The sequence below is a fragment of the Octopus bimaculoides genome, chromosome Z (assembly GCF_046866305.1).
Source record: "Octopus bimaculoides isolate indiv1 chromosome Z, ASM4686630v1, whole genome shotgun sequence".
Lineage (NCBI taxonomy): Eukaryota > Metazoa > Mollusca > Cephalopoda > Octopoda > Octopodidae > Octopus > Octopus bimaculoides.
Window position 1 is genome coordinate 13,889,196 of NC_142944.1, and position 12,500 is coordinate 13,901,695.

Genomic DNA, 12,500 nt, shown 5'->3' on the forward strand with positions numbered 1-12,500 from the left:
TCTGGGTTGGATCTATGATTTGTATTGAATTTAATACCTATGTACATAGGTATATGTCTATGTGTGTACAGTAATCCCTCAATTATCGCGGGCGTTATGTTCCAAAACCTCCCACAGAAATAAGTAAAATCTAAAAAAATTATAAACATCTATCAGCCACAGAAACCTGTGATATACTGAAGGTTCCAAGTGCTTGATAAGTGAACCAAAATAAGGTGAGGGATTACTGTATTTATACATATAAACTGATATGTGTGTGTGTATACTACTAGTGTATACTACCAACATACAACAACTAAGAGTTGCTTTAAAGTACTGTAAGCTTGATAATAAATACCCAGACATTCCTGGCATCTCTCCAAAAAAGCCCCATGATAGCAAGGGAGAATGAGCACCAGCTAGCCAGCGTAAAGGTTGGGGTGGATTGCACCTACCTGCCTCAGTTGTAATGGCATTGAAGTAGATCTGGCCACTTCTGTTAACGGGGACAGAACCCGGATTTAAAACACTGGATGATGATGAAAATGAGTAGAAACTGGTGCATACTTAAGGCGGCGAGCTGGCAGAAATGTTACCACACCGGGCGAAATGCTTAGCGGTATTTCGTCTGCCGTTACGTTCTGAGTTCAAATTCTGCCGAGGTCAACTTTGCCTTTCATCCTTTCAGGGGTCGATAAATTAAGTACCAGTTACGCGCTGGGGTCGATGTAATCGACTTGACCCCTTTGTCTGTCCTTGTTTGTCCCCTCTATGTTTAGCCCCCTGTGGGCAATAAAGAAATAAGAAACTGGTGCATACTTATATCTTTCTTATAAAAAAATGTAACTTATTGATCCAATTGATAAAATAAGTGTAAAAAAAAAAGCAAGGGTTGAGATCAGTATAATTATCTAAAAATGTCTTGAAGGCGATGCCCAAGCATGGCTACAATCAAATGATAGTAAACAGTAAAAGAGTAAAAATGAATAAAAAAGATGTATCGTATTTTCTTCTCTACTTTTCTGTTTATGCCTGCTTCTTTGCAATCTTCCATTCTAATTGTTTGTCTATCCATCCATACATGCTGCCTCCATCTTTCCCCAGCAACCATTTGAAGTGAAAATTGATTCAATAATGGTCTTTAGGGTGATACTAGAGAAATTTTCCATCAATTGCAAAACACAACAAAATTTCTGTCAAATGCAAACACAACAAAAACCTAATGTAGTTGTCTGGGACAAAAGCAAGAAGATTATGTACCGTTTTGTTGGTCAGCTGCCCAGTAGATGTGATCATTTCATTAATAATAGATGGAAAACGAAACAGTTATAAGGAACAGATTTGAAATCTACAACAACATCTCTTGGCAGTCTATAATTTACATTTGTACCAATAACCATTAGGGAATTAGCTCTCCTCCCCCAACATCATCATCATCATCATCATTATTATCATCATCATCATTATTTGTATTCAATGCTGACATTGGTTGGATGGTTTGACAGGCTGCAACAGGTCAGAGAGCTGTGTCAGATTTCAGTGTTTGTTTTGGCACAGTTTCTATGGTTGGATGATCTTCCTGATGCCAACCATTTTGTAGAATGTGCTGGGTGTTTTTAGCTTTTATTTTTTTTTAATTTATTTTTTTTTAACTTTTTTGCCACTGCTACTAGTGAGATTATCAAGTAACTTGTAAGACATGACTCTTCCTCCTTAACTGAGAGTCGGTAGTACTGAGGGAGGTGGGCTATGCAAGAGTATGGTAGAGGAATAAGAACAGGTGTCTTGCTGCAGAGAAGATACATGACTACTCGTAGCTGGAAAAGGAGAGATGATGATGATGATGATATGTCAGGGCATCCCTTGAGGTGGGCAGGGACAGAAAAATAGGTGAGGAAGAAAGAGACAAAGGGACAAGAGATTGACTAGGGTGATTGTTAATTGTAGGGAATATAGGGACACAAGTGATGCAGTGAATGGCCAACGTGTTTGGGGGAAAAGGTAAAAGAAATAAGAGTGGGTCAGGTAGGAGGAAGAGATGATAACTAGTAGTGGTAATCTTGGAAATCTACGGTTCTCAGGCAAACAAAATTACTGTCTAACCTCCTTGGTGGTGGTGCTCTATAAAAAGCACTGAAACTGGCGGTATATAAAAAGCACTGGTGCTGGTGTGACATAAAATGCACTGGTGATGGTGCACCATAAAAAGCATTTCATGTAGGTAAAAAGCATTGATGTTGGTGCACTGTAAAATGCATTGGTGCTGATGCAACATAAAGAAGCACTTGTCAGTGCCATGTAAAAAGCATTGATGTTGGTGCACCATGAAATGCATCGGTGATGATGTAGCATAAAATGCATTTGTTGGTGCCATGTAAAAAGCATTGATGTTAGTGCAATGTAAAATGTATCGCTGATGATGCAACATAAAATTTTTTTTATATTGGTGCCATGTAAAATGCATTGATGTTGGTACATCATTTGATGTTGGTACATCATTTGATGTTGGTACATCATTTGTGCTGATGCAACATAAAAGCATTTCATGCTGGTGTCATGTAAAAAGCATTGATGTTGGTGAACTGTAAAATGCATCGGTGATGATGCAGCATAAAAAACATTTCATGTTGCTAGCATGTAAAAAGCATTGATGTTGGTGCAATGTAAAATGCATCGTTGCTGATGCAACGTAAAAAGCATTTTATGTTGGTGCCATGTAGAAAGAATTGATGTTGGTGCACCGTAAAATGCATTGGTGCTGATGCAACATAAAAAAACATTTCATGTTGGTGCCATGTAAAAAGCGTTGATGTTGGTGCACTGTAAAATGCATCGGTGATGATGCAGCATATAAAACATTTCATGCTGGTGTCATGTAAAAAACCTTGATGTTGGTGCACCGTAAAATGCATCGGTGATGATGCAGCATAAAAAAGCATTTGTCAGTGCTATGTAAAAAGAATTGATGTTGGTGCACTGTAAAATGCATTGGTGATGATGCAACATAAAACAATTCATGTTGGTGCTATATAAGAAGCATTGATGTTTGTGCACTTTAAAATGCACGGATGATGACGCCATGTAAAAATACTGGCACTGGTGCCATGTGAAAAGCAGTGGTGTTATTGCAACATAAAATGCACTGGTGCTGATGCAACATAAAAAGTACTTCTTGTTGGTGCTATGCAAAAATCCATTTGTGTTGGTGTCATGTAAACAGCACTGGTGATGGTGCCATATAAAAAAATACTGGCACTGGTGCCATGTGAAAAGCACCTAGCCCCCTCTGTAAAGTGGTTGGCATGAGGAAGGATATCCAACCATAGGAACGAGGCCAAATCAGACTATGGAGCCACTCTTGTCAAACTGACCAACCCATGCCAGTATGGAAAACAGACATTAAATAATGAATGATGATGATCATGATGATGATGATGAACACATTTTTTACTCTTTTACTCTTTTACTTGTTTCAGTCATTTGACTGTGGCCATACTGGAGCACCGCCTTTAGTCGAGCAAATCGACCCAGGACTTATTCTTTGTAAGCCTAGTACTTATTCTATCAGTCTCTTTTGCAGAACCGCTAAGTTACAGAGACGTTAACACACCAGCATCAGCTGTCAAGCGATGTTTGGGGGACAAACACAGACACACAAACACGTACACACACATACATATATATATAAATATATATATACACATACACATATATATGACGGGCTTCTTTCAGTTTCCGTCTACCAAATCCACTCACAAGGCTTTGGTCGGCCAGAGGCTATAGTAGAAGACTCTTACCCAAGGTGCCACACAATGGGACTGAACCCGGAACCATGTGGTTGGTAAGCAAGCTACTCACCACACAACCATAAATTTAATTTGTGCATGGAATAGTAAGCATATGCAAAACTTTTCTAAAATTCAGCATCTAAAATTTTAATATTGCTATTTTATTTCCATTGGGTCAAATGCCACTGAGGTTGACTTTCTCTTTCATTTTTCCAGGGTCAATAAAATAAATACCAGTTATACACTGGGGCTTGATGTAATCGACTTAACTTCCCTCCCCTAAAACTGCTGGCCTTGTGCTAAAATTAGAAACCATTTCAAATGTTAGGGACTTGTTTCATATAGGATACAACACTTTCTTCATTGGAGGATTTAAGGCATTTCAAAAGAAAAATCACACAAAAACACAAATATATATTAAAACATAATCATGTACCAGTGTGCTTGTATGAGCTTTGTGTTTCTATGTGTGTGCATGTGTTTGTGTGTGTACATGTGTGTGTACACTGGTATTTTGTGTATGTACCTGTGTATGTGTACATGTGTGTACGTACACATATGTGTGTTTTTGTGTACATGTGTATATGTGTGTGTTTGTGTGTGTACACTGGTGGACATGTATTTTGTGTGTGTATGCATACATGTGTGTGTGTACACATATGTGTGTTTTTGTGTACATGAGTATATGTGTGCATGTACATGTATGTGTATGTATGTGTGCGTGTGTTTATGTGTGTACACTGGTGGACATGTATTTTGTGTGTGTACATGTGTGTATGTACACATATGCGTGTTTTTGTGCATATATGTATATGTGTGTACATATGTGTGTATATACATGTATGTGTATGTGTGTGTATACATGTGTGTGTACATGTGTGTGTAAAAATGTGAACAAAATAAAGACTGCATGGTAGTGCACCTTGGGTAATAAAACTAGAGTACTGGAACAGCATGAATAAAATATTGTCCACATGAAAGTCTTTAACTATGCATATCATAATTCTCTGAATTAGAGCTTCCAGAGTGTGAAATAGTATGGAAGAACAAACAAAAATAGATTGCAAAATACAAGTATCCAAGCAAATAAATAAGTCAATATAAGACATTAATAACATGTTTGTATGGACATGTCCTCTGCTTCTCCTGTAAGGTCATCCTACCTGGGCCTTGCTCCTGTTTGATGCAGCAGCTTGGAGAATGGAAGAGGCCTTGTAGCAGGCTCTGCATCAGATGGTTGGATGTGATTAAGGAAGATCTCCGGAGGCTTGATGTCACCTTGGAAGATACAGAAGAGCTGGCACAGGACTGCTTGTGATGGAGGTGAGGGCTGGAGTGGGGCACTAGTAGACCTGGTCAGCCCTACACATGATGATGCCTTTGGAACCACTTACCTTGAATGACCCCAGCTCAGTTGAGCAAGAGCAGAGAGTAGAGCAGAAGGAAAAAAAAAACAAAAACACAGCAACATAAAAATAACAAATGAACAATGAAATCTTACTGACCTGTGACCCAAAAAACAATTAGCCATTCCAAAACTGATGGCGGAGGACTTCGCAATCTTTCTCGGCCAGGTTTGCTGCTAATGTCTGTTGATGCACAAACTAATAGCGACAGAAATGCACCAAATGATGCACTGTGATATAAAAATTTCATGAAAGGACTACGGAGAATTTGTCCAATTTTACTCCGTGGAAAAATCCAATAGTAAACTGCCATAAATGGTAACAGCAGTATGAGGCCGATGCACATCAGTAATTTTGTGAAACCATTCCTTTTTCTCCATCCTGGAAGACCTTCGTACCATATTGAAGTTAAAAGTTGCTGGCAGTGTGGGTGGGCTACAAACTGCAAAAAAAAAAAAATATAAATAAAATGTTTGATTTTCAATTTGTACTGGAGCCATTTTAGAAATGAAGGTTAAATGAAATCATACCATGACAAAATCAACAACAATAATCCTTTCTACTATAGGCATAAGGCCTGAAATTTTGGGGGAGGATGCCAGTTGATTAGATCGACCCTAGTATGCAACTGATTCTTAATTTATTGACCCCAAAAGGATGAAAGGCAAAGTTGACCTCAGTGGAATTTGAACTCAGAACGTAGTGATGGGCAAAACACCTCTAAGCATTTCATCCAGCGTGCTAACGATTCTGCCAGTTCGCCACCTTAATTAATGATAATAATGGCAATGTTATTAACAATACTAATGACAAGAACAGTAATAATACAAATGATCCCTTCTTCTAAAGGAACGAGATCTGAAATTTGGAGGAGTGAGATAGACAATTACATCGACCCCAGTACTCAACTGGTACATATTTTATTGACCCTTAAAGAATGAAAGCAAAGTTGACCTTGGTGGAATTTGAAATCAAAACATGAAGGTGGATGAAATGCCAGTGAGCATTTCACCTGGTGTGCTAATGATTCCGTCAGCTTGCTACCAAGCTTATTAATTGTGCTGCCCAAGACCAGGCATTGAATACAAACAAACTCAGTGAAAAAGGATATATACTGCACAAATGCAACAAACCTCTGCAGAATGTTTGGGAAGAAGGTCAAAAACGTGATTCACATTGTTAGTGCTTGTGAAAGTCTTGTGCAGAAAGAGTACAAGCACAGACATGACAAAGAAGCTCAAAACCTCCACTGGCTACTATACCGGAAGTATGGATACGAGATAACAGGTGCTTGATGCCAACATACAGCAGGAAAGGTAATGGATGAAAATGAGGAGGCAAAGATCCTCTGAGACTTTGACTTCCAGACAGACAAAGTGTTAGAGCACTGAAGGCCAGATGTAATAACCTTTGGGAGGGACAAACAACAGTGCTTAATAATTGATGTGGCAGAACCAGGAGATCAACATATTATGAAAGAAAGAGTAAAGACTGGTAAATATGGAGACCTGAGAATGGAAATTGCCAAAATGTAGCAGCTGTGAGAATCAAACATAAAGGTTGTTCCTGTTGTCATCGGAGCACTGAATTCAATACCATCCAACCTGAAGGAACATCTGGAAACTTTATAATTAGCCTACAATCTAGGTGAATTACTTGGAACTGCACACATATTGCATAAAGAACTGTCTGCTGAGGTCCTAGTTGTGACTTGACAAACAGTACAAGCCTCTTGTAGACACAGTATCTTCAATCTACAACATCACAATATTGGATACTGTGTGATGTCTTCAATAGTAATAATAATAATGATGATAACAACAACAACAACAACAACAACAATAATAATAAGAAGAAGCAGAAAATATTGATAAATATGGAGGCCTGAGAATTGAGAATGCCAAAATGTGGCAGCTATGAGAGTCAAACATAAAGGTTGTTCCTGTTGCCATTGGAACATTGGGTTCAATACCACCCAAACTGAAGAAGCAGATAGAAACTTTAGAAATGCCCTACAATGTAGGTGTATTTCTAAAGTTGGCACTACTTGGAACTGCATGCATATTGCGTAAAGTATTGTTTGTCTGAGGTTCTTGTGACTTGACAAACAGTACAAACTTCCGGTAGACACAATATCTTCAATCAACATCACAATATTGGATACTGTGCAATGTCTATAATAATAATAATAATAATAATAATAATAATAATAATAATAATAATAATAATAATAATGGTTTCAAATTTTGGCACAAGGACAGCAATTGTGGGGGAAGGGTGCAAGTCAGTTACATCGCCGCTAGTACTCAACTGGCCCTTATTTTATCGACCCCCCCACCAAAAGGATAAAAGTTAATGTCAACCTCAGCAGAATTTGAATTCAGGACATAAAGATGCATGAAATACAGCTAATCATTTTGCACAGCATGCTAATGATTCTGCCAGCTTGTAACCTTAATGATGATGATGATAATGATGATGATGATAATGGTGGTGGTGATGATAATAATAATCCATTCTGCTAAAAGCACAAGGCCTGAAATTTGGTGGGAGGAGACTGGTTGAACTCAGAATGCAAAGAGACAGAGCGAATACCACAAACCGTTTTTACTAATGCTCTATTTTGTCAGTTTAGATACAAGGAGTTCCAGTTGATTCGATCAACAGAACAGCTTGCTCATGAAATTAACATGTACTCTTAATGTAGTTCTCAGGGAGATTCAGTGTGATACACAATGTGACAGAGCTGGCCCTTTGAAATACAGATATTACCCATTTTTGCCAGCTGAGTGGACTGGAGCAATGTGAAATAAAGTGTCTTGCTCAAGGACACAACGCACCACCAGGATTTGAACTCACAGCTTTATGATGATGAGCTGATTACCCTAGCCACAAAGCCATGCACCTTCACCAGTTCAGATGTACATAGATGTTGTAGATGCATCAGACACCTACAACACTTATGTTCTTTAGCAGTCTTACATCAGTTAGAACTGTAGTTCCTAAACTTTTTCAGGCTGCTGCTCCCCTTGGCATCCAGGCCACATTCCAAGTGCCCCCCCCCCTTACCCACCCTAAATATTAGATTACTTTCTGTTGCAAATTCAAAACAACTGTATTTCACAATTAAAATTTAAACCTAATTAACCTATTGATATTTCTTACATTTATCACCCTATTTTGGCCACCCCATAATCATCCCACTTTTCTTCAACGTCCCCCACTGGATCTTTCTACTGCCTCACAAGGAGGAAATATTGCCCACTTTTGGAACCATTGGGTTAGAATGTGTCAACTGGCAGCAAGCTGGCAGAAATGTTAGCCCGCCGGGTGAAATGCTTAGCAATATTTTGTCTGTCTTTATGTTCTGGGTTCAAATTCCTTCGAGGTTGACTTTGCCTTTCATCCTTTCGGGATTGATAAATTAAGTACCAGTTGCATACTGGGGTCGATCTAATCGACTGCCCCCCCCTTCCCCAAAATTTCAGGCCTTGTGCTTAGAGTAGAAAAGAATGTGTCAACTGGATTTCTGTGGCACTACAGAAGATAGAAGTCTTTCAGAATTATGTAATGCGATTTATTACTAACTCCAAACTCTCAGGCCATGTCAGAATTGAAGATTTAAGATAAATAGCAGAATTACTACCAATTACTTCTGTCATCAAAAATAATATACCCAAACTGCTTAGCCTCAATAAACGAATGGTTTGGGGCGCCAGCAAGATCTGTTGGGCAGGCACAGTTAATGGGAAGAGAAACTGAGGTTGGCAACCTCAGAGATGGAGAAATAACAACACAACATGGATAAGTCTTGACATAGTTTTCCCTTGAATGCTCTTGCTAAAGATCAAATACTGTGGAGACAACTGTCTCATATTGGGGAATGTTTTCCCACAGGTGAAGATAGCAGGGAATAATTCTGCCAGTTGTGTTTGCTACCAGAATTATGAAGATATTTTGTAATTGATGTTACATGCTCACCTGATGATACCGGAATCGAGAAAATAGGAGAAGTAAAAGAGAATCAAAATACCAAACTTGAAGTATGAATTTCCCAAACATTAGAACAAAGAACGTAACTAAGTTAAAAGATCCAGCCACTTACTATGGTGGCCTTGGAAAACTGATATAAAAATCTGACATCACACTTTGGAAAATTAGAATTGTTTACTTGACTCAGCAAGAATTATCCAGAAAGTTCTTGACACAAAGTAAGAATAAATATGAACGACATAAAAGGACTTTCATAAACGAAGGACAAAAAAGTGCTTTTCATCTGAAATGATGCGTTGAGGTCAGATAAGAAACATAATTTGATGCATTGATGTTGCATCATCAGTTGATGTATTAATCATCAATATTGACGAAATAACATCAATACCTTGTAACAGCGAATAATAATAACAACAACAACAACAACAACAATAATAATAATAATAATAATAATGATAATAATGATGATAATAATGATTTATTTCCTTCAACTTTTTTGAAATATTTTGCTTTTAAATATTTGAGCAAGGTGAATTTAATGTATAAATGTTATTTATTCTATTGATTCTGAAGATATCAAAGAGAAATTTAATATTTAGAAGTGTTTGAACTTTAGACTAATGACGTTACAGAGCTAACTAGTAAAATGACGAGTTATACATCCACTTTTCTCTCTTAACCAAATGAATCATTTTGATGATGGGACGTGGTTATGTTCTATTTGTCTCTTTATTTATGTATCATATTTTATGTTATAATTGCTCAATAATAACATGATTTGAACTTGGAATGCAAAGAGCTGAACTAATACCATACTCTATTACACCTATCCAACCCATGCCAACATGTAAAATGGACATTGAACGATGATGATGATGATGATGATGATGATGATGATGGAGCAAGGAAATTAAAAATTGGTTGGGAAAAATAGGAATAAAAATGAAAATGCAGCATATCCAGAAAACGGTGTTACTTAGCAGTGTAAGGAGTCTCTGTAAAGTTCTGGAGATTTGAAAAGAACACACCAACTTGGTTCATGGGAAGTGAACAGTTGGTAACAAAATATGTTAGCTGTAGTAGTAGTAGTAGTAGTAGTAGTAGTAGTAGTCATCATTTAATGTCTGTTGTCCATGCTGGTATGGGTTGGACGGTTTTGACTGGGCTGGCATGCTGGGAAGGCTGCATCAGGATCCAGTTTGATTTGGTATGGTTTTCTATGGCTGGAGGCCCTTCCTAATGTCAACCACTCTGAGAATGTAATCGGTGCTTTTACATGCCACCAGCACGGGTGCCATTTGTGTGACACCAATATCTTCCATGACTGTGGTTTTGCTCAGCTTGATGGGTTTTCTTCTCAAGCATGACATAATGCCAAAGGTCTTGGTCATTGGCTTTGTGAGGCCCAAAACTCAAAAGGAATTCAGCCACTTTGTCTCCATAAAGCCCAACGCTTGAAAGGAATTCAACCCAACATTCGAAAGGAAGGCCCGCCTTTCTAATATAGGTACAAGTCCTGAAATTTTGGGGGAGTGGGTAAGTCAATTACATTGACCTCGGTGTTTCACTGGTACTTAATTTAACGATCCTGAAAGGATGAAAGGCAGAGTCAACCTCAAACTCAGAACGTAAAGATAGACAAAATGGCACTTAGCATTTCACCTGGTGTGCTAATGATTCTGCCAGCTCACTGCCTTATAGAATAAATCCGAAAAAGAAATAATAATAATAATAATAATAATAATAAATATTCTCCTCAATACCACAGAGTTGCTTGTCAGTTGTTTGATCTTAGCCAGTTAAGCATGCCACTAAGTGGCTGATGATATGTACATCTCTGATCATGAGCAGAAGTAGTGTGGGAGAATCGTAGTCATGTATTGAGAAGAATTCTTTGGGGTTTGAATAATACACCTCTGGAAACATGGGTATTTTGTTCAATATCCTTAAACAACCCTTATTCAGGGACCTTTTGAGCAGGATGGACTACTCGACTTGAAGAAAATTCTAACTGGGCCCCACCTGCAAAGTCATGCACTGTATATCTTGATATGAGACCACCATGTCGCGCACATATGGTTGTGATGCATGTGCCTGGTGTACCCTTATCAGACGGGTAGTCATGATGGGTATAATGGGCTTTGTATATTTTACCCCAGTGTCACTTTGATGGCATGCACTGCTCTCTCACTCAATAATAATAATAATAATAATAATAATAATAATAATAATAATAATAATAATAATAATAATAATAATGATACCTATTATAGGCACAATGTTATCTGGAATTTTTGTAGGAGAGGTCTTGTTGATTACACCAACTCCCAAGGCTCAACTGGTATCTATTTCATCAACCTTGAAAGTATGGAAGGCAAAGTCAAAATGGGTGGAATTTGAGCTCAGAACTTAAAGACAGTTGGGATGCTGCTAAGCATTTTGTCTGGTGAGTTAATGATTCTGCCAGCTCATCACCTTAATAATAATAATAATAATAATAATAATAATGATAATAATATCAACTTAGAAAAGTATGGCTGTGTACATCTATTATGTATGTATCAACATACATACATACATACATACATACATACATACATACATACATGCACACTCAGACACCTTACTTAAATTCACACACACATACATACATACACACATACGCACATTCATACATGCATACATACATACATACATAGACGCATACATACACACATACATACATACATACACACATACATACATTCATACATACATACATAGAGTGTAGTGGGTGCTTTTTACGTGCCACCATTATGGGAGCCAGTCAGGTGGTATTGGCATCAACTACATTCGGATGGAACTTTTTCATGTGCCGCCGGAACAGGAGCCAGTCAGAGGGTGGGGGACTGGCATCAGCCAAACAAAACATTCCCATGTATATATATATTTTTTTCGATGGCCCGATAACTGAAGAGATGGCACTGGGGTTTCCGCCCCGTCATCCGAAACTCGGAGTTTTATCATGGCTACTGAATAATTGTCACATATTATATTTACAGACAAATTCCTTTATTTACATAATATCAAGGTCTCTTTCTTTCTTTTGTTGTCTTACCATTTCTATCAATATATATATATATATATATATATATATATATATATATAATAATATTAGGGACAAAATCCAAAATTACAGGTAAAAAACTCAATTAAAATCAATTTATAAAAAATTAAAATTAAATTGAGCCTTATAGATAAAGTATATATAAAATATATATAGTTTTAGGGAAAATAACCAATTTTCATCGATTTTCATGGATTTTCATCGATGAGTTCTTGAAAATTGGTTATT

At 37.5% G+C, this 12,500-nt stretch overlaps 1 protein-coding gene across 1 annotated transcript in view; it reads right to left on the reverse strand.

Moving 5' to 3' along the window:
- Positions 1 to 12,500, reverse strand: part of LOC106883329 (transient-receptor-potential-like protein) — a 157,400-nt gene that overhangs the window by 51,056 nt on the left and 93,844 nt on the right. The window contains exon 5 of the mRNA XM_089365375.1: positions 5,273 to 5,615. Coding sequence (XP_089221501.1) covers positions 5,273 to 5,615 — 343 coding nt within the window. The remainder of the gene's footprint in view (positions 1 to 5,272; positions 5,616 to 12,500) is intronic.